The 23,944-nt window shown below is 42.8% G+C and overlaps 1 protein-coding gene across 4 annotated transcripts in view; it reads right to left on the reverse strand.

Annotated features, from left to right (window-relative positions):
- The window catches only part of TLE4 (TLE family member 4, transcriptional corepressor), a 154,660-nt gene that overhangs the window by 24,721 nt on the left and 105,995 nt on the right, over positions 1 to 23,944 (reverse strand). For all 4 annotated transcript variants that reach the window (XM_060154947.1, XM_060154946.1, XM_060154949.1 and 1 more), the window contains exons 9-11: positions 1,851 to 1,970; positions 785 to 838; positions 171 to 323 (exon numbers count right to left, since the gene is read on the reverse strand). In XM_060154947.1, coding sequence (XP_060010930.1) covers positions 171 to 323; positions 785 to 838; positions 1,851 to 1,970 — 327 coding nt within the window. The remainder of the gene's footprint in view (positions 1 to 170; positions 324 to 784; positions 839 to 1,850; positions 1,971 to 23,944) is intronic.

The following is a 23,944-nucleotide window of genomic DNA, read 5'->3' on the forward strand; positions in this document are numbered from 1 at the left end:
GCTCTGTTCCAAAAGTACTTTTGTCAATTCAGCTTGAATACTGAACATACACATATGCTTGGTGGTGAAAGTCCTATGGAAAAATGTAGAAAATACAAAATTTTAAAAATAATTTAACCTAACCATCTGGAAACGGGCAACGCTAAGAAAGATGGTGAGGAACTGCTTACAAGGCTAAGTTCTTTGGATTTGGAGGAAGGAGTACTGCTGGAGGATGCGATCGAGGCTGGACTGATGGGGGCATCTTTCTTGAGAAGGCGTGTCTTGTCCAGACCGTTCTCTCTTGGGGAATGTGCAGGGCTCCCTCGAGGTGAGGATGGATCCTACAAAGGAACATCAAGGGTATCAAATGCAGCACAGCGCGACCACAGCGCCAGAGCACTTGGTGTGGACGTTTCTAGCCAAAAGTCTTCAACAGCTTAGAAGCAAAAAATGTTCTGGAGTAGATCGTAAGATTCATCAAATTGCTGAAGAAAATATTCAGTATAGAGGTCAATGAAAATACTACAAAATTTATAGTACTTATTTAAAACAGAAACAAAAATCAAAACTCTACAAATTTGCAGGTCACTTGCCAAGGTGTGTGCATTCATGGTGGTAACAACACATTTGCACTCCATAGAGTAGAGGAGCAATAAAAAAGGATCAGTAATATAAAGTTTTCAGGTAAATAAAACGTGGGCCCCTTCAGAAATTAAGGAAACACTGTGGATACTAGTTGTTGGGACACTAATCATTGTTATAACTGGTTAAGAGCAGGAAGTCAAATAAGCCACAAACATACCTCATTGGAAACGTCAACCACCAAGTTGTCATCACTCTTCTCACCATCGCTGTCCTGCATTGACAATTGAGAAGCATTATCTCCTCCCCCAGCCAAAAAAAAGAAAAACAAACAAAAAAGGCAGCCAGATTTACCCTGGGTAAGTCCAGAGTCATTAACTCCTCACATTTTATAAAAACGAACTGCACCAAACAGTGCTAAACACTCTACAGTGAACTGTGTTCTTTAATCTTCATGACGATGTTATGAGGTAGGTAATAGGAAACAGGATGATTCCATTGTAGTTTAAAAAATTGAAGTTTATGGCTTATTACTCTAGTATCAGGTGCCAACTGGCAGGCCCACGCTACGTAATCCAGCCTACAGAAGGGTGGGATTTGTTCTGTCAGTGTCTTTCAAAGACTGGATAAAGAGCCACAATTTTTAAATTGGGAGGTTTCACATGAAATTTCAAGTTCTCAGCTTCTTTCGTAGGCCTGCAGTCTTGCAGGGCACTACCAGAGGAAGTGCGGTGGAGTCAGCCTGCCTCCACACCAGTGAGTCCCATCCCACTTGCTCCCTTCACTGTGTGATCTGAAGAACCAACCACCAAAGGAAAATGAGCTTCAACTCATGCCAGGGACACATCTGGATGTTTCTGCAAGTTATATTCCACAAAACGTGCTACATTCCTCAGCACAGGAGGTCATCTAGACATTGTAACAGGTTGTCTGTGATTTTACCTTTTTCCTTAACATTTCTAGCTGGCCACAGAAAATTCGACCACCTTGAAATTTATGGAGGGAAGCAAATACATCCAATAGAAATAATACGGAACACAAGTCTTCTATCGGTTGCAGGATAAAGGACTGCTCTGCGGCTCACAGACACATGTGCACTCACTTGCAAACACAGACCTTCAGCCAACCACTTGAGACACAGCTAGAACTGCAATAATTATTTTTCTCTCCTAGGATGTCGTTATCTTGTGTTCTAGTTTTGGTTGGTAATAGTAAGAGGGTAAAAAGGCCGCTGATTAAAAAGCAAGGTAAACTGCCTCCCCCAAAGCAAAGGTGAGTGAACCTACATAACGAGCTGCGATCTCCTTTTCTTCAGTTTTCTGCTTTTTGCTATCAGAGGAGTAGTCTGTGGAGTTTCTGTGCTTCTCAGCACCTCGAAAACTGGCTGACGGGGATACCGAAGAGCTCTGGAATTAGAAAGGGAAGTGGGATTGAGAGATGACCAGCCATTCAACAATGTCATTTTTTTTTCTTTTTTTTTTGCGGTATGCGGGCCTCTCACTGTTGTGGCCTCTCCCGTTGCGGAGCACAGGCTCCGGACGCGCAGGCTCAGCGGCCATGGCTCACAGGCCCAGCCGCCCCGCAGCATGTGGGATCTTCCCAGACCGGGGCACGAACCCGTGTCCCCTGCATCGGCAGGCAGACTCTCAACCACTGTGCCACCAGCAAAGCCCAACAATGTCATTTTTTTAATCACTTGAGACTTTATTTCCTTTTCATTCTTTAGTACACACTCACAGAGCTGTTAAGAGGAGACAGCAGAGAGGGGAGGAGGTGAAAGGAAGATGAGAACGAAGGTATAGAGAAAAAAGAAAAGGGGAAAAAGGAAAGAATAAGACAGAAGAAGTAGAGATGGGACAGAGGGAGCAGAGGAATAAAAAGAGGAGGCAGGGAATAGGTTAAACGCAAAAGGCAAAGGGAGTTTGGTCTAAAGGAGAAGTTTATATTTTATCGAGAGAGGAAGCAGATACAAGAGAAAGAGGAGAAAGAAAAGGCAGCCCCCCGCCCACCCTTAACTTGCCAGCTGATGAGAAGCCAGTATTTCAAGCCTCTATAGAGAAACTGAATAAATTAGAGTCCACCTTGAGAGATAATTACTAATTCTTCAGTGAAAAAAGAGGGGTACTCCTTGGGGATTTAAGCACCCAAATATGGTGACACAAAGGTCATACTTACGGAATTTTGCTGTAGTCCCGCAACTTAAGGGCCTGGGAGATGCAGAGTGGCAGGTAAAACAACAACAACACAACAACAAAACCACACCTACAAAAATGCACTTTATTATTTTTCTGACTCCTAGAGTTTCCATGATCTGCTCTTTTCTTTAACCTCTGGAAATCCAGGAACCCCATTAGGACCAGGGAATAGAAAGATGGTCCCCCCCTCTTGGAATCACAGTTGGGGGTGATCTGTTTGGGCTCAGGCCATGTCTGTCATCTCTGCTCTTCCAAAGAGCTCTCAGCTGGAGGAGTACCACACACAGAAAACAAACAGCAGTGACAGAGAAATTCTCTGAAGCACAGAGAATGAGTCTGCCATCGAGGTCAGGTGGTTACTGGGCACACTGAGATGACAGGACAGCTTAAAACCACAGATGAAGAAAAGAGCACTGATGAAAACTGTCACTAACTTCAAGGATCGGCTAGTGACTCAGTCCCACACAGACCAAGGAGAAGCTCTAAACTACAGGGGAGGTATACGGAGAGGGTGCAGGGCTGACCTGTTGAGGGTGAACTGAAGGCCTGAAGAGCCAAGTCCCTCAGGGGGGCTCCGGGGCAGCACTCCCGAGTACTAGAGTAACCCAGGTGGGGTGGGAAAGGGCTGACCTTGGAGGGCGGAGGCAAGGAAAGTTGGAGAGATGGGGAAAAAGTTCTAGGAAGAATAAAGCATCACCACCAGAATCTCTGCCTGGCACCCAAATTAATCCAGACAACTGTTCAGTAAAGCTTTTCCTCATTTAGAACTTTACTCGTCTTATATAAAATTTACTCCTTGGGGCTTCCCTGGTGACGCAGTGGGTGAGAGTCCGCCTGCCGATGCAGGGGACACGGGTTTGTGCCCCGGTCCGGGAAGATCCCACATGCCGCCGAGCAGCTAGGCCCGTGAGCCATGGCCGCTGAGCCTGCGCGTCCAGAGCCTGTGCTCCGCAACGGGAGGGGAGAGGCCACAACAGTGAGAGGCCTGCGTTCCGAGAAAAAAAAAAAAAAATTTACTCCTTGTACTTTTTTTCTTTACCTTATTAGTCTGTTAGCAATAATTAACAGTCTTTTTTCCACCCCTGTGTCGGTATAGCTACCAAAAGATCACCCCCTAGTGGTCAGCCGTGGTAATGGCAACTCCTTCACTAGCTCCAAGGCAGGGAGGGGTGCAGGGAGGGAGTTTGGAAGAGGAGGAAGACTGAGGAGGAAGACTGAGAAGGATCAGTTGAGTTCCCACTGAGCGAGGCTGGAAAACCCCAAACGCTTCCTTCCTGTATCAGTCCCTTTAATGTAGGCACCAAGCCCTCTAACTATCCCTACTCAAACATACACTCTTATGTTTGGTGGCAGGAAAGCTGGCAGGCGTTATTCATTAAGGCTGAAGACTGAAGCAAAGCACTAGAAGCCAAACAATCCTAAAAAGTGCATTGATTGCTTCTTGACTTTCATATATGTCCGCTGAGTTCCAATCCTCATTCCCAAGCCATAAGACTTGAGTCAATGCTTCTGCTTTGCTTTCCTACCATGACCCAATGTGATCAGGTTTTTACAACCATTACCTCTTTGAGATCATGCACACAAACACCACCTGTGAGTTACTACCCAACATATTTAATGCCAGAGCCTGTATCTAGTTTCTCCCCTCTCCAGTCTATCCTCCACATTTCTGGGATTCATTTCCCAAACAGAGATTCTCACGCTTCCTTAAAAATGACAAATGGTGTCCCATCGTCCATAGGAAAAAAAGACCAAACTTCTGAGTATAGCTGTTTTCCAAAGCCCTTCACTCGCTGCCCCAATCCAGAGCCTGGGCCTCGTCTCAGAGCTCTGGGCTTGTTGCTCCCTGGTGCGCCATCTATTTTCATTGCATTGGCAGCCTTTCTTCCTGGCTTTCAAGAATGCCCTTTCCCTCAGTATCTTCCTTTTGAAATCCTCCCTCACCATTCCTAAGAACCAGCTCTAAACGTCACTGTTCAAAGCTCTCTGACACTGTCAGGCAGAATTAATCACTCTTTGTTCCCTTAACATTTTGTTCACCCAATGAGTGAGCGCTCCCAATCAACTGATAGCTGTTTGTTTACAAGGTGCTTCCCACTCCAGGCTGTGGGTTCCTGGGGGCGGGGGCACCCACCCAGCACAGTGAGTGGCACAGAACTGCCAAGAATTTTTTTCAAACTTAAATGACTGAACAACCCCTCGGGCACTCCTCAATCCAAGATTCATGTGATACATTCCTTTTCAGAGGGCCTCTTGGCCAAACAAATCCACAGGAAACCGTTCAACCAGGGTAGGACCTGAGGCGTGGCATTCCTGGGATCTGGCAACTTGGCAGCTCTGCCCCCTTCTTCACCTTAATCCTCTACCTCCTTCCACATGCCTTCATCTTACTGCTGTGATATTTTACAAAAAGAAGAAAAACTGCGTGTACATGTGTATGATTACTGATACTACACACTTAACGTTATTTTCACTCTGTCTAAAAGGAAAACTGATTTTTTTTAAACATCTTTATTGGAGTATAATTGCTTTACAATGGTGTGCTAGTTTCTGCTGTATAACAAAGTGAATCAGCTATACATATACATACATCCCCATATCCCCTCCCTCTTGCCTCTCCCTCCCCCACCCCTCTAGGTGGTCACAAAGCACCGAGCCGGTCTCCCTGTGCTGCTATGCAGCTGCTTCCCACTAGCTATCTATTTCACATTTGGTAGTGTGTATATGTCAAGGGGGAAGGGTAAGCTGGGACGAAGTCAGGAAAACTGATTTTTAAACGATGACAAAATACTTCCTTAAAACTGAATACTGAATGGTAATGCTTATTAACTGGCACCCATGTACAAAGAGCTTTTTCTTTTTAAGCTGGCTGTTTCAGGCACCGTGGACAGTATTTTATTTGTGAATTTTACTGCAGAACAGAGCTGCACGTTGGAGTTTCCTGGTAGAATGATCAAGTAGTTAATTATCACTAGCATTTAAAGGTTAAGCTGCACAATAGGCACTGGGGCAATCAGCAATGTTCTAATAACATAATTGCTCTAGAATCAAATTGGACTTGGCACGGACTCTCATCATGAATCTTACAAGTTCACCATTCTGCCACTGGAAGGCCATTTGGATCGTTGCTAGACATGTAAACAGCAGGAATTAAATACTGATAAAGACAAAGTCACGCTTTTACAAGAAAAGCTTATTTTTACTTCTCTATTGTTATTTTAAAAGCTTAGCTAGGTTAGATATTTCCCTAACTTACTACATAAGAGACTTACTGGAGCTGCATTATTACTCCTTAGAAATCTACAAACTTAGAAACATTAAACATAAATCTTTCTCATTACACTTTGATCATGTAAAATATACTAGCAAATTTGTTATGAACGAAGAGTCACAATCAGAAAGTGGTGGCCGATGTGGAAAGGGCAAAATACCTTAAATGTGAATTGCTAGTAAAAACCTCTCCCAAATAAAGTAATAACCTAGAATTAAAAAACAAAAAGTTCTGTATTTTTCAAAAATAAACACATATTGGGATATTGAAAAAACAAGGTAGATGTCTAATAAAAGATAGAGAGGATAGGGAAACAGAGCGAAAACAAGAAAGAAATAATATATATTTATGAATCTTATGGAAATCCTAATTGCTTTGGTAATAAAAGATAAGCTTTAAAGTCAGTTAATTCCTAACATTATAAATCATGTTATCTCAAAATGAGAAAAACTCTAGATCCTAGTTTGAAATCCAACCTGGACTTTACTAAGGCTACTGATCAAGTCAGCTGCAAAACTGCTACTCTAACAGTAATTCATTCAGCACAGGAATTGGTTCGGGTCAGGGACACTGGGTGCGGGGGGGGGGGGGGGGGGGGAGTTTGTTTATGGTGGTGGAGGTGGGGAGGATGGAGAAGGCAGGCTTAAAGCCCTGTAAAACCCTTTACTGATGTCATACCCAAAGCCCTCCAGCAATCTAAACGGGTGACCCCACCGTCCCCTTTGCTGTGACTCCTCTGCCACCTCAAGATCAAAGATGACCAGGTATGAGAAAGGGCTCCATAAAGCATTCTCCCGCCCCCAAAGAGGCAGTGCTGTTACAATCAGCTAATTATAATAACAGGTAGCACAGACTTTACCAGCAGGCAAGAGCACCTCTCTGGAGTCCAGACTGCCTGGGCTAAAAATCTTCCACTTAATATCCCTGTAGCCTTGAGGATGTTGCTCAGTCTCAATCAGTGTGGAGTCTGGAGTCAACAACACCCCACCCACTCCGTCAACCAGGCTGCTCTGAGGGCTAAGTGAAAGAAGCCACATAAAGTGTAAGGCACAGCCCTGGGCAAATAACTGAGCCGCAGCAATAGCAACTCAGCACTGTGACTGTGTGCTGCACACTATTTACTTACGCAGCTAGTGTGGACCTTCTATTTTAAGCCTCACATAAGGACTATTCTAGGTGTTTGGGTAGCACTGCCCCTCAGCATAGATATGCAGATAATCCATAATAATGGTTCCAATGGGCTGCTATTACCAAAACACATCTCCTTTCAACAATTACAGTAAGGTTTTGGTTCAATACTGCAGGCAAGACTATATATACCACCTCCACGCTGGACTTTCTAACTTGATTTCAAATGCACATCAAACTAACTCTGCTTTCCACTGGCACAGGTGCAGTGCTCAGATGTCCCTGCCCACTTACAAGATCCCAACCGGCAAGAATACGCTCTAAAGGTCGAGTGGACAACCACGATCAAGAACTCTAAAACTCATTGCTCATCAGCTGCGGCCTTCAGACACCCCATCTACCTGGCACCAAAGGGTAAATCCATTTTCAAACAGATAAAGAGGATAATGACAGGGCAGAGGGCACCACGAAAATGTGGCCAGGGCGACTGCAAGTTCCGGATTGTCCCCACTTCACACCTGTTGTCCAGGTCTCTTCACTCTCAAAACCAGCCCACTTTAGAAGATGAATATACTGCTACTCTTAGCTGTAGTTCTTTCAGTACAGGAATTAGTCTGGGTCAGGGACAATTCAGGGGGAGTTTGTTTATGGCAGTTGGGGCAGGGAAGACAGCGAAGGCAGTCCCAAGAGCCCTGCAGACTCTTTTATTGATGCCATAATCAAAGTCCTCAATCATCATTTCCTCTGCAAAAGAGTGATATCTAGAAGAGAAATGGATATTGGTGATTTTCTTGAATACAGAAAGGACAAGGTACTGCTGGAGATCAGCCAGGGACCCAGCCCACTCCTCCTTCCAAGCAGAGGGCCTTCAGGAGGAGCCCTGGCATCCTGAGTCACCCGGACTCAATTACAGTCATTAGTCCTCAGGGCATTTCACGGTTGTAAAACACTTTCAACACGTTCTGAGGGAAAGGTAATATTGTGAATAAACTTCTATACGAAACTAAACATACCATATCCCAGAGCATTTCTGATTAAGGTTTTATTGTATAGCATTACATAAAATGTTTACATTCCTGTTCACAGAGCTCTTTTTATAATAAAGCATTTTAACATTTATTATCTCATTTATAAGGAAATAACCAGGAGAGATGGAGAAAATAATCCTCAATTGGGGAAAATTAAGTATAAAAACTTTAAAATGAAAATTATTTGGTCAAAATGCACACGTCTTACATACTGACTCATAAAGCATGCAAATTTATGTAAATTAGCTTAAAATTTATAGCATGCTCATGGTGAAAAGCCTGAATATGGTAGGGCTCTGAGCCAGTCACTGGTTGTCAGTTTACTGCTCATTACAGTAAGACTTTTTTTTTTTTTAAAATAACCTGCTTGATTAAGGAAGTCATTAAAAACACAATCTGTATATAATCCTCACAGAACTTGCTTTTTTCAAATTAACATAAATCAAAATTCACCTTCAAAAATGACTGGGACTTTCTGAAGACCTGCCCTTGATAAAACAATATTTAATATAATCTCCATATAAAGTAATGAGTCTGTTCTTAATAAATGTTTCACCTTCTATAACATTTTGTGAACAACATGTGCTTTAAAATGGTCTGTTGTCGTCTTTGTCTTACTGCTTCTCTCTGGGTAAGAAAAACTCAGTTCAAGATACATTTCTTTTGCAGATAGTAATCAAAATTCTATCAAACCAGAGGAATGATTAAGGAGAGAGGAAGTATCTACAATGGTCATGCTATGGGTACCCGAGTCAAAGAGCTATGGGTTCGAGACCAGTCTGTACCATCTGCTGTGTGACCTTGGACAAGTTAATGAACCTCTCCAAGCTTCCATTTCTCCAGTGGGTACCGAGGACAACAGGAGTACTTCCTTAGAAGGTGGCTGTGAGGATTAGAGGAGAGTGCGTGTTGTGAAGAACAGTCTGGAGCATCATGAAGAGCTATACCTCTTTGGCTAATGTGGAAAACACGACATAACCCTAGTCCACTTATGGGTAAGTAAGTACTCACTAAGTATGAAATACAAAGATGAATGAAATACACCCCTTGCCCTCCAGTAGGGCTCCATGAGTTAAATATACTTAGAATACACAAAAGTCCTACATATTTTTTTCCTTCGTGCACTATCTACAGCACTTCAATATTTAGTCATTCATGTTTTGCTTCCAAGGCTTCAGTGCTATCTATTACTTGGTCAGGAAAAAATGCCATAATAATTTATCAGGTATCAATAAAATTGATTTTAAGTTAGAACATTATCTTAATGTCCTCTTGAGGTTTCTTGACTGTTATTTCCTCTTCCTGGAATAAAGCTGTTGGCTCCAGCCCAGAAATTTCATTAAATACAGCTCCTTTAGCTGGCAAGCTAAGCTGCTAGAGCATGATGCTTTGACACTAAAGGTACAGGTTTGCTTCTTATATAGGCACCCGAGCCTCCTCTCTTGACAGCCACTGTCTGCATGTGGTCCAAAGTGTGGGTCACATGAGGAACCAACTGGGGGGATGAGGGGGGCAAGTACATCCCATGACCACTGATGGAGACAGCCCAAAGCACAGGCTGAATTAATCAAGCAGCCTCAGTCCTGATCATCAGAGATGACACAGTATGAACAGTCTCCCAGAAACTGTAATAAAAATTACCAAGTGCACACAAATGTTGCACAGAAGTCACTTACATCTTTTAATCTGTCTAATCACCCCAAAGTCACTTCATGCCCTTCAGTCCAATGAATGTCCTCAAAGTTTGCAAGACCTGACATTCCTATGTGCATTTGTCCTCCACCCAGAATTTCCTTCCCCTCATTTCTACAGATTGTATAAATCTTATATGCAGACATTATGTAAATTATAGTCACATGCACCGGCCACCTTCTTCTGAGATTTCTTTTTTCAGTATAGTACCTATAAAATATATCCTAAATCATTCATTCTTCTAATGCCTTATAATCAATGTTACTAAGTCTTACTGACACATCGGATGTGGTACACTGAGGCTGACTGCCCTAAAAACAAATGTGGGGGAAGCGGCTGGCAAAATTTTCCTTCCTACATTTTCTGGGAAGGGTGAATTGGCTTTAGACTCATTCTTGTACTGTGATCTGTTCTTGAATCAAAATATCAACATACTTCTAAACAGCTGCTTGGAAAGAAGCTGAAGCAGGGTAGGTGCTCAGAGAAAAAAGTGACTCAGCTTTAAGACTTGGCAAGTTGTATCTTAACGGACCAGAACCCTCATTTTAGTAGCTATTAAAATTTATTGGAAAAGAAAATCTTTTCGTGTTGCTCTTTTTTTCCCAGTAAACTGTTTTAATCTATTTGAAAGGCTAAACATTTTTTTTCCCTAAGAGTGTTAACTCCACAGAGCCTCATATATATTCTTATGCATTATGTGTGCAAGTACACTCTATACAATATCAGAGGGTAATTCAGCAGGAACAGAGAAGGAAACAACAGTGTACCAATTTAAGGGTAGGCTTCCTAACAGTTTTAATGTCGCTAATCAGAAATGCACACTCTAGGTCTTCTTCATACCACCTCAAAAGGGCAAAAGAGTTTTCAGTGTTCACTTAGCCAATTTGGTTACTGTCATTCATTAATATATCAAAGTGAATCGTATTCTAGAACAGAACTGACAAACTGAAATATAATGTGAGCCATATATGTATTTAAATTTTTTCTAGTAGCCAGATTTTTACAAAGTTTAAAGGAAAGAGGTAAGGTGAATTTTAATTGTATATTAATTTAACCCAATGTATCAAAAAGCATCGTGTCAATGTATAATCAATATCAAAATTATTAATGAAACATTTTATTTTTTTAAGTACTGAGTCTTTAAAATCTGGTTTGCATTTTACACTTACAGCACATCTCAGTTTGGACTGGCTACATTTCTGGTGCTCAATAACCACATGTGGTGTCTGGCTACCATATTAGATGACACAGGTCTAAAATTTCTTGAAGTCACAATAGGAATCAACAGGAATTAACACAAGCATCTGACACTTTACAGACACTGTCTACCTTCTCCAATCCAGGTGAAAGTCTCTTTCTCAGAGTGCTGGACACCCCCTACTCTTTCATCCCTCAGTGCAGGCTTCTGCCAAGAACACCCTTCCCTAGCCTCTGAGCAGCTAGCATCTTTTCACCTTTTATTCCTCAGCTGCTTAAATGCCACCTTCGCAGAAAGATCTTGTCTGTGACGCTATCCAAGGTGATCCCTCCCGGGAATCCCTACCATAGTCCCTTGTTTACTTCCTTCCTAGCATTTCTACCACGGCCACTATTTTGATCATTTGCTAGTCTCTTCTACTTGACTAGAAATTCTACGAAGACTTGGTCTGCTGTCTCAGTTAAGGGCTGCTGTACAAATGAATGAATACAAAGCTTGATCTGCGCATGTACCAATACTCATGTATATGTCTTACTTGTTCCCATAACATTTTTACTATCTAGACAGCAGAGATTATACACTCCTAAAGGGCATATGCCCTTGGGCTAAGTATTTCTTTGTGTTCTCAGCCCTCCATATGATGACCACCATGGTCAGAAGAACAGCTGGAGTTGGGGGTGGGAGGCCTGGTGCAGGCACATCCAAAGTAGGGAGGGAGGGGGCAGCCCTCAAAAGTGGTAATTTGGAAAGCGATGTAGTGACGAGACAATTTTCAGGACAATGTTAAAAAGACAGCAAGAGGAAGCAGAGTAAAAAATACAACGGAAACAAAAGTCACAATGGTGCCAGGCAGAGAATATGGTCAAAGGCGGTGCGCCTCCTCCCTGTTTGCTCCCCAACGAATCAAGGGCACAGGCCCCCTCCCCCAAGGTCAGCACCAGGCTTGACCTCTGGGTGGGCAAGCAAGAAATATTTGTTGTTGTAAATGTATCAAAGCCGCCAATTTTTCTTATTCTAAAAGAGATACATCTTCAGCATAAGGGAGACATTTTTCAACTGGCTCCGCTCTTCCTCGGCTCTCATCATGTACTCAGCAGCTGTCTGCAGCCAGGGAGAAACAAATCTTACTCAAGTCTGACCACTGAAAAGGCAGGACCTAAATGAACCCTGCCTCACAGACCCACCAGTGAAGAATGCAGGCGTCAGCAGTTCTTTCTGCGGCCACTCATTCAGAGAACAGTGATCCCTGGGGATCTCCTTGAAATGTTTATCTCCCAAGGAGGTTATGGTCAAGGAAAAAAATCCTTAGCACTCCTATTTTTTTTTTTTTTCCAGAGACGAAGTCACCACACACAGGTGATGAAAGAAAAAGCCAAATATAGGGCAGACAGAAAGCATACTTGTTTTTTTAAAAAAGAGCTTTACATTGGTTGATTTTTTTTTTTTTTTTTTTGCGGTACGCGGGCCTCTCACTGTTGTGGCCTCTCCCGTTGCGGAGCACAGGCACTGGATGTGCAGGCTCAGCGGCCATGGCTCACGGGCCCAGCCGTTCCGCGGCATGTGGGATCTTCCCGGACCGGGGCACGAACCCGTGTCCCCTGCATCGGCAGGCGGACTCTCAACCTCTGCGCCACCAGGGAAGCTCCACTGGTTGACTTTTAAGTCAAAGATGACTATCTTGAGTTTTATGTAAATTTTTAGTACGTAAAGCAATGTAAAGCATATTAATATCAGTCAGTTTAAGAAAGTGACTTCAGTATACTGAGGACTAAAAACAAATGAGACACAGATACTCAGAGACACAATTTCAAATCTGTCCAAAGAAGTGATTTCAAGCAGTGGCTTTTATTTGACAACTAGGTCTAAAGATGCAAGGGTTGATCAAATATGTAAAATACTGGAAGAACAAGCATGAGCTAAGCTGAGACTCCTCTAGGCTAAACAGGAAAACAGCATTCCACTAACTGGGGCTGAGATGTTGAAAGGGGGTTCAGGTCACAGTCTAATCCCACCCTGTCCCCCATCTCACACGATCAGAGGTCAGAGACCTAAATTACAAGGCAACTACAGAAAAGGCCTCAGAGCTCTGCTTGCCGCCCCTGACAACGAGTGCTGCCCTGCGCTCCTGCTCACCTTGCTTCCCCCCGACCTCCTCCTCCCTGACCACCCAGCCCTGCCCCAACAGCAGTATCTCCATCAATACTGTCTTCCCCGTCGCACTACGGGCTAAAGAGGTTGTTGACCCTTATTCTAACATGTCCTTTTAGGTTAATTACTTTTGTATACTTGGTGTACCCAGTGACATTTAATCACTGCAGTGCTACTTGGGTAAACAGAACTGAATGGAGCCAACTGCAATTTGGCATCGAGCTAAATGGTGTGGTAATAGCAGCATGCTGAATACCGGAAGAAAACACTCTCCCTCATCACCCTGAGAAATGAGGGGAATACCATTCCATCAATCACTATTGTATTAAAAAGGAAGAACGCTAGAGCTCAGTAGTATGCTTTTGCTATTTAATACTAGATATGGCTTGAAAGAATCCTGCACTTTGCAATGTAAGGACACTACAGAAAAGTTTTTGCTGAATGAAGGAATGAAGATCAAAATAACTCAAAGTGTAGGTACGACTTCTGTGGTATGAGTGTCTCCCCTCTGACGGCCTCTCTCTTCACACGTGTTACGCACACAAGCACACAAAGTCCATCTCAGGATAGCCCTCTGCTAACAGCCAGCACTCTATCATCCTGCTAGTCTTTTCGTTTGTAAGCATCCAGGGCACAGGAATCTAGATGCAGAAGATGCCACAATCTAGTGTGTACAAGAAAGCATCCAGGAGCAGGGGATTAATCAAAGGTCACGGCACAGACCTCTGAGCCACTGAGAAGCTTTGCTCAAACACACAGCCATGAGCCTCCTTCCAGTGGGAAGGGAGAGTGGGGCAGAGCCAGCCAGACCCCACTGGAAGCAGAAGTGCTTTCAACACCAGCTGGTGGAATGAGGCTTTACTCCTCTGTCAGAGGGCTAAACAAAGACTTCGCAAGCAGGGCCTGCTGTTGCGACTCCGTCGCAATCCTATGACTTGAGCTGATTGGCTACTCCGTGTTGGCTGTTCTAGACACTGGGGACGCAAGGGGAATAAGGCACCGTTTTGCAGCGCAGTGGAGTCTGGAGGGAAGGGGTGGGGGGATGAAATAATCACAGGCTGCAGAGTGAGAGTGCTCTGGTTTCAAGTCTCAGCTCCAACACACACATATCCTACACATGCGTGATTCCAGCACTTTAACCCCTCCAGGCCTCAATTTTCATGCCTGTAAAACGGCGACAAGAGTATCTGTCCCACAGGACTGTAACAGAGATTAGATGAGCTAACTAGGAGAAGTGGCAGGTATATACTGCCCTTTCTTTCACACTTATTTCTGGAATCTGCCCTAGAGGGCGAAGGCCAAGCTTTATCAGCAGCCCAATCCGGGCAAGTCTCCTCTCGCCTTCCTTTGAAAGAGGGTCATGGGCACTTAGTTTCTCAAGCCTCAGATTCTGGGGAAAGGCCACCCTATTTGTCCGGAGTCAAACATTTCAGACAGCCTATTCTCCAGTCTGGGCACCTACCTGCCCCCCTTGGCCTGGTGCCCTCTTCACATGTTCTACTCTTTTTCCTTATTTGTAGAATTCATGCCAAAGGTGTCAGCATGGCCTTGAGTCAGGGTAACAGAGTGAAGACTAGACTTGCATATCAACTTCACTGGAACATCACAAACCACTCTACAGTGAGTGAGGTGTGAGGACCAACGGGGTGGTGGGAACACAGCACAAACCCCCTGGTTAGTAACAGAATACCATCAGCTACTGACTCGAGTACCAACTAGGTGCCAGGTACTTGGCTGGGCCCTACGGCAGCGACTTGGATCACAACAGAAAGTGAGGATGAGGACCCTATCCTCAGACAGCACTCTTTCCAAGTAAGGGACATAAAGTAAAGTAAATTAAGTTATTATTAAGAAATTAATAAATCAACAATATAATAAGTGCAAATGGCAACATGCTACAAAGGAGATAAACTGGATGTTAAGACTAATGACAGGGTGCTCAGGGACAGCCTCTTCAAAGAGAGGACCCTCAGGCCGACATGGGAACTGGAGCCCACCATGTGAACAGCCAGGAGAACACTGCTGCAGACAAGGAGAAGAGCACATGTACAGGCCCCGAAAAGGAACAGAAGAGCTGGGTGTCTGCTGGGGAGGGAGCGCGTGAAGGGGCCATGTTGGGAGGAGGGAGGGCCGGGCTGTGCGGGCCCAGCAGGCCATGGTGAAGTCTGTGTTTTATTCTAAGTGCCCTTGAAGGGGAGTAATGAGATGGCACACACGTTCTAAAAATTGTTCAGGAGATCCCTGAGAAGTTCTATGTTAGAGGGGGCCAGAGTCAGAGTTAAGACTTTTAAAACCACTTAAGAGCAGAAAAGATTATGTTGCCTACTTCCACCCTTGGTAATTAAAAATGAAAACAATACTAAGTGTACAATATAAACCTTACATGAATGCTAAATTTAAAAGAGCAAAATTCTGAAACAGATCATCAAAGCTGAGCTTTCATCATTTTTGGTGTCCTTGTTTTCTAGTGCTGTTAGTATGGGCTTAAGTGAGGCTGCCAGCGAGTAGAGCTTTGGAGGGGAAACAGTGGTCCACGGGGAGATGCTGGTGGCTCGGACTGGAGGGAGTGGTGGAGAAGGGAAAAAGAGGATGGATTTCAGAGAGATGTAGAGGTATAACCCAGTGTCTTACTTCATATTAACATATATGTGTGTATATGTGTGTGTGTGCGCGCACATGCAAATAAGGATGCGTGTATTCCTGAGTATATGTAGGTACAGATGCATGTATATAATTAGAATGGAATCAAGTTTGTCAACATACTGGTGTCGTCTTTATGCATCTGCAATCTGATCTAGGTTTGTCCTGGAAAAAGGAAGGCGTAAGTCTTAGGTATCCCACAAGAATGCTCCTAACCTTAAGGGGGCTCATGGGACCGCGTGGCTCATGTGAACAGCATCTTCCAGGCTTATCATGGAATGGGGGGGAGCAGAGGGTTGGAAACAACTGATCTCATCAACCAGAACTAAATTCCTATAAGGTGGCATATCAGGTATTTAAGACAGATGCTAAAGAATAAATGCTGAACAGAATCCAACAGCACATTAAGAGGATCATACACCACGATCAAGTGGGGTTTATTCCAGGAATGCAAGGATTCTTCAATATACGCAAATCAATCAATGTGATAAACCGTATTAACAAATTGAAGGAGAAAAACCATACGGTCATCTCAATAGATGCAGAGAAAGCATTCGACAAAATTCAACACCCATTTATGATAAAAACCCTCCAGAAAGTAGGCATAGTGGGAACTTTCCTCAACATGATAAAGGCCATATATGACAAACCCACAGCCAACATCGTCCTCAATGGTGAAAAACTGAAAGCATTTCCACTAAGATCAGGAACAAGACAAGGTTGCCCACTCTCACCACTCTTATTCAACATAGTTTTGGAAGTTTTAGCCACAGCAATCAGAGAACAAAAGGAAATAAAAGGAATCCAAATAGGAAAAGAAGTAAAGCTGTCACTGTTTGCAGATGACATGATACTCTACACAGAGTATCCTAAATATGCTACCAGAAAACTACTAGAGCTAATCAATGAATTTGGTAAAGTAGCAGGATACAAAATTAACGCATAGAAATCTCTGGCATTCCTATACACTAATGATGAAAAATCTGAAAGTGAAATCAAGAAAACACTCCCATTTACCACTGCAACAAAAAGAATAAAATATCTAGGAATAAACCTACCTAAGGAGACAAAAGACCTGTATGCAGAAAATTATAAGACACTGATAAAAGAAATTAAAGATGATACAAATAGATGGAGAGATACACCATGTTCTTGATTGGAAGAATCAACATTGTGAAAATGACTCTACTACCCAAAGCAACCTACAGATTCAATGCAATCCCTACCAAACTACCACTGGCATTTTTCACAGAACTAGAACAAAAAATTTCACAATTTGTATGGAAACACAAAAGACCCCGAATAGCCAAAGCAATCTTGAGAACGAAAAATGGAGCTGGAGGAATCAGGTTCCCTGACTTTAGACTATACTACAGAGCGACAGTAATCAAGACAGTATGGTACTGGCACAAAAACAGAAAGATAGATCAATGGAACAGGATAGAAAGCCCAGAGATAACCCCACGCACATATGGTCACCTTATCTTCGATAAAGGAGGCAGGAATGTACAGTGGAGAAAGGACAGCCTCTTCAATAAGTGGTGCTGGGAAAACTGGACAGGTACATGTAAAAGTATGAGATTAGAACACTCCCTAACACTATACACAAAAGTAAGCTCAAAATGGATTAAAGACCTAAATGTAAGGCCAGAAACTATCAAACTCTTAGAGGAAAACATAGGCAGAACACTTTATGACATAAATCACAGCAAGATCCTTTTTGACCCACCTCCTAGAGAAATGGAAATAAAAACAAAAATAAACAAATGGGACCTAATGAAACTTCAAAGCTTTTTGCACAGCAAAGGAAACCGTAAACAAGACCAAAAGACAACCCTCAGAATGGGAGAAAATATTTGCAAATGAAGCAACTGACAAAGGATTCATCTACAAAATTTACAAGCAGCTCATGCAGCTCAATATCAAAAAACCAAACAACCCAATCCAAAAATGGGCAGAAGACCTAAATAGACATTTCTCCAAAGAAGATATACAGACTGCCAACAAACACATGAAAGAATGCTCAACATCATTAATCATTAGTGAAATGCAAATCAAAACTACAATGAGATATCATCTCACACTGGTCAGAATGGCCATCATCAAAAAATCTAGAAACAGTAAATGCTGGAGAGGGTGTGGAGAAAAGGGAACACTCTTGCACTGTTGGTGGGAATGTAAATTGATACAGCCACTGTGGAGAACAGTATGGAGGTTCCTTAAAAAACTACAAATAGAACTACCATATGACCCGGCAATCCCACTACTGGGCATATACCCTAAGAAAACCATAATTCAAAAAGAGTCATGTACCAAAATGTTCATTGCAGCTCTATTTACAATAGCCCAGAGATGGAAACAACCTAAGTGTCCATCATCGGATGAATGGATAAAGAAGATGTGGCACAGATATACAATGGAATATAACTCAGCCATAAAAAGAAATGAAATTGAGTTATTTGTAGTGAGGTGGATGGACCTAGAGTCTGTCATACAGAGTGAAGTAAGTCAGAAAGAGAAAGACAAATACCGTATGATAACATATATATATGGAATCTAAGAATAAAAAAGGTCATGAAGAACCTAGGGGTAAGTCAGGAATAAAGACACAGACCTACTAGAGAATGGACTTGAGGATACGGAGAGGGGGAAGGGCAAGCTGTGACAAAGTGAGAGAGTGGCATGGACATATATACACTACCAAATGTAAAATAGCTAGCTAGTGGGAAGCAGCCGCATAGCACAGGGAGATCAACTCGGTGCTTTGTGACCACCTAGTAGGGTGGGATAGGGAGGGTGGGAGAGAGGGAGACGCAAGAGGGAAGAGATATGGGAACATATGTATATGTATAACTGATTCACTTGGTTATAAAGCAGAAACTAACACACCATTGTAAAACAATTATACTCCAATAAAGATATAAAAAAAATTACACAGAAAATATAACACTAAGTATGCAGAATATCTTACCAGTCTTGTTATCAAGCTTATTCTAATAGATTTATATATAACCCAAGGTATTACTCTCAAACACAAATAGAACCTTTATGAAAATTGAAGTAAGTTCAAGGCAAGTCTCACTGATAGCAAATAATCAATGAGATATAGATCATGTTCTCTAAAATGCAATTGAATCATTGCATCGTCACTGAAATCAATTACAAAAAGATGGTCAAAGTCATTGCATCATCATTTAAATAAAAACTATTATAGAAACAATCCCATGCAAATTCAAACATCTGAGTAACCCATGAGTCCAAAAAAAAAATACAATAAATTTTATCTGTTTTAAAAATTTACCTGTTCAAATTTATAACATTTTGAAAAATGTTACTTTTTAAATTATGAAAAGCAGGATGCAAAGGTTTATTTTCAATATTATCCTAGCCATGTAAAAATGTGCTTAAAACAATATTTAGGAAAATTTATCCAAGATGTTTGTAATGTCTGTTCCTAGGTAAAAGTATTATGGTTAGTTTTTTTCTTTATATTTTTTATGTATTTTTTAATTCTAAGGAGCCTGTACGGGTTCTTTAATCTTAAATAATAAGGCATGATGGTGTATTTATTTGAAAATTTCAAGACAGGGTACAATGGCCACGTAAAAACCTCACCTTGTGCTGTCAGCATGTTAGCCACAAGCCATATGTGGCTATGTAAAAATTTATATTAGTAAAATTAAAACTAAACTTTCCAAGCTGCACTATCCATGTTTCGAATACTTAATAAATGCTGATTCTTACTCAAAGAAACTTAGAAGGAAGGAAGGTAAGACACATTTCTGTGATCATCAGAAAACTGGATGATAAGAGTACAGTGACCGTTTCAGAAGGGGTGGGATTTACCCACTGAGGCGTCCCATGGGAGAGGTAGGCTAGGCACTGCTTGGGAAGGAGGAATAAGCACTGTTAGGGTCCAAACCTGCACTGAGGCCATTTCAGGTATGTGAGGAGATTAGGCCAAGTCTGGGAGGAAATGGAAAAGAACAAGGCACAGTGCAGCCAAGACCCCAAAAGGTGTCCCTTCTCTGGGATGATGTCATGGGCTGGGATGAGACAAGTGGCAGGGAGCGACCAATTCAAGGACTGGACAGCGGTTCTCCACCCTGGCTGCAATCACCAGTGTCAGAATCACCTGCGGAGCTTAAAAACAAAGCCCCACCTGGGCCCCACCCCAGAGCAATGAGGCAGCTTCCGTCAGAGGGGGGGGACTAGGCAATTTTAAAAGCCCCCAGGTAATTCTAATGTTGAGACCTACGGCATATTCACAGAATCAGCTACTCCTGTGGTCCAAACTCCTAATCAACTAGACCCACCTGCCTATTAGTGCAAGTCACGTCCAGCCCTTTCAGAGAGCACAATTAGCGGCAGTGACAGCAGCCCAGACTTTATCTCCCTGTGGCCGTTCTCCCCAGGAAGAACCACATTTAACTGTAAAAAACCATGTCTTTCAAAATCATAGTTTGGAGTTGAGAGAGAGGAAAACCGCGACCACGACCACGTCACTAGATGAACCTAGATGCTCTACACATCTCTGATCGCCTGAGTGTGGTGTTCCCACACACGGCTCTACAATGCTGACAAAGTGATGTATTTTGAGTGCCGTAATTAAAACAGTAATCTCAATAAGGTGCGCATTATGAGATAATTGGCCATCCTCAGGTATTAAGCAAACTGTGGTAAAAGCCAAGGATACTCATCACTGAGGTCAATTACAATAATTGCTTATCTGAATTACATTATTGCTATTGTAAACCCCGCTTCATTTTTAAAAAACAATAAAAACTGATATAGCACATACTACCGGGAAACGACCTCAGAAGGGGTTCTTATTGTTCCTGTCGTTTGACTGCTGCAATGTCGCTGGGTCATTTGAGAATTCACATAATCAACTTCTCAGCACCTCCACTTACACCCTATCCCTTTAAAACAGGTATGTGTCCTCAGCTTTGCAGTCGTAGCTCATTAAGGAAATATGCCTGTCGGACATTTAAGAAGTGGCTCAGAAGGGCAATATATGGTTAACATATAGGAAAATGGAGTGGCTCTAAATCAATAACAAAATTAGAGAGTACAAGAGAGAACCAAGTACCCATTTCTCTGTGAGTTTTCCCTCATCAACAGATTACAGAAGTCTTCACTGCCTTTTGCAGAAACTGAGTCTCTCAGTTCTGCCGGTTTATAGCTTGTGGGAAGAGATTTCACCCTCCACATGCCGCTGTCAGCTTGTCTAGATTAGTACTTGGGCTCAAGTAACCAGTAACCAACCATCAACCAGAAAAGAGTCAGGAAAAGCTTTGAAGACCAGAGGAGGGAAAACAGAATTTCTGACCTTACTCCAGTTAATTGAAATGGGTTTGACAACTGAAGAGTATAAAACTTCTTTTTCGAGCGGTGATTAAACATCAACACTTTGAAGTTTTATACAGTATTCTTCCCCAGTAATTAACTGCACTAATGAAGTTAATCAGTAGGAAAGAATGCCGTATAAAACATCAAAGTCTCGATGTTTAGTGTCACCATCAGTTCAACTAAACAGCAATAAAGAAATCGTTTCTTAAAGCACATTTATGCATGCTCAGCACTTCTATTTACAAGCTCAAATTGTATGATAGGAACATTTTTCAAAATATCCAAAGATGCTATCCACAATGCAATCCAACTGCACTGACAGCAGCAACATACCATTTAATGTAGTGTAATTAAGTGGCCAAGAACGCCACATAAAGCAAAGGAACTGAGACATTTAATCATAGTTATGTGGACGGTTATAAATCTACCATTACCGTGAGAGGAAGGAATGGGGGAAACCCAAGGCAAACAGCCACAAAAAGAACTATGTAACCTGAAGGCTAATGCTAATTATGCATTAGATAGTGGGTTTATCTTCAGTCTGGGAAAAAAAAAAAGGGCCAAGCTATAAACAAGAACTGCAGACATCAGGCCCTTTCAGGCACTACCAGACAGCACCGAGTGTGCCCTTGCCCTTTCCATTGGAACACAGTGTGCAGGGGTGGTAAGAATACTGGGAGGCAAGATCAGCGGTGGCCTTCTCGATGTGAGCTCATGGGTACGAACAGGCTCTCCTGAACGAGGCAGGAAAGCTCCCATCTGGAGCTGCGAGGGACCCGAGAAGTCATCTAGTCAGTCCCCTGTTACTCAAGGTATGGTCCACTGTCCAGCAGCAGTGAGATCTCCTGAGAGCTTGTGAGAAATGCAGCATCTCAGGCCCACCCCACACCTACTGAATCAGAACCTGCATTGTAACCAACATCTGTGCTTTTTATGCTCGTTACAAGTCTTGAGAACCACCTGTCTACTTCAACCATCTCACTTATATAGGAAGAAACCTGAATCCCGAGGGCTGAAGTAACTCGGGCAAGCTAATACAGGGCAGATACTAGAAGATGATCTTCTGATTTTAATAAGAGGCACAGGAAATGATGCCTGCATACTGTGAAAACAAACCAAACTTGTATACAGAGCAGCAAGGCATCATCAATAAAAGAGGACACAAAAGGGGTCAAGGGAATGACAAAGGGGCTTGCTTCATTAGGTCTGACAGATCTGGATGGCTTTAAAACCTGTATGACTTAGGCCAAGAATTCCATCAAACACGTATGAAGTGAAAACTTACAAATTCTGTAAATAGGAAAGATGAAAAGGACATTAAAACGTGTAAAAACAAACCAAAACCCAAAACCCAGAGAAGGAAAAGCTCTGAGGTCTCCACTTTATTTTTTTGAAGGGCGATGGAAAACAAGAGAGGAAATGTGGCATCTACAGGGCCACCACATATGACTGCAGAGGATGTGGACTGCACAACTCCAGGGAGTATAAATTGCACTTCTGCACAACCATGCGTGGCCAGGCTAACCCAAGCCCACAAGGAAGTGAGAAGCATGGGCAGGCTTGCTGGATCACATAAGGTTGGATCCAAAGGTCAATTAGGATTCCGGAGGACAAAAAAAGGGGAACAAGAATGTAGGCTCGACTTCCCTGGTGGCGCAGTGGTTAAGAATCTGCCTGCCAATGCAGGCGACACGGGTTCAAGCCCTGGTCCGGGAAGATCCCACATGCCGCGGAGCAACTAAGCCCGTGCACCACAACTACTGAAGCCCGCGTGCCTAGAGCCTGTGCTCCGCGACGAGAGAAGCCACCGCAATGAGAAGCCCGTGCGCAGCAACGAAGACCCAACGCAGCCAAAATAAACTGGAAAAAAAAAAAAAAAAAAAAAAAAAAAGAATGTAGGCTACATAAAAGCCAATGAAGCAATTTCATCAGAATTGTTAATCGTGTAACAAATGTCTCTCCCCCAGTGAAATATGAGCCCCGGGAGGGCAGACATTTTTGTCCTGTTCACCACTATATTCCCAGACCCTAAGTACTGTGCCTGTACTGGGCTAGCCACCGAATAACAAAATTTTAAAAACATTTAACAGATAAGTTTTGTGGCGTATTATATGTAGATTGGCACTGTATTTAGCATCATACAGCAACTACTAATGACACTGACGATGAAACAGAACTGACATAAATTTAACTCTTGGGACCTACATTAGTTTCCTAGGGCTGCCAAACAAATTCCCACAAACCAGGTGGCTTAAACAATGGAAATTTATTCTCTCACAGGTCTGGAGGCTGAAGTCTGAGATCAAGGTGTTGGCAGGGCCATGCTCCTTTTGAAGGCTCTAGGGAAGAATCCTTCCTTGCCTCTCCAGCTTCTGGTGGTTGCTGGCAATCCTTGGTATTGCTTGGTTTGTGGTAGCATAGCTCCAATCTCTGCTTCTGTCTTTACATGGCCTCTCTCTGTCTCTCTCAGTTTATGTACTTCCCTGGCCCCAATAATGATGACAATATCACTGGAGTGTCTCAGGAACTATTTCTTCCAGATGACCTTCCCACCACATCCGTGTGGCCTCAGTGTTAAGGAAGAGGCACTGGCTTTTTTAAAGCTAGGATCTCCATACAAAAGTTCCCCCATTCCCTTCTCATTTCTTTCAGAGTCCTGCCTCATCCCCACCTTTGGAAGTACTAAGGAATTCAACCTGTAGCACTTCTCCAGAGGAGTAATATTTAT

The sequence above is a fragment of the Lagenorhynchus albirostris genome, chromosome 7 (genome assembly GCF_949774975.1).
Source record: "Lagenorhynchus albirostris chromosome 7, mLagAlb1.1, whole genome shotgun sequence".
Classification (NCBI taxonomy): Eukaryota; Metazoa; Chordata; class Mammalia; order Artiodactyla; family Delphinidae; genus Lagenorhynchus; species Lagenorhynchus albirostris.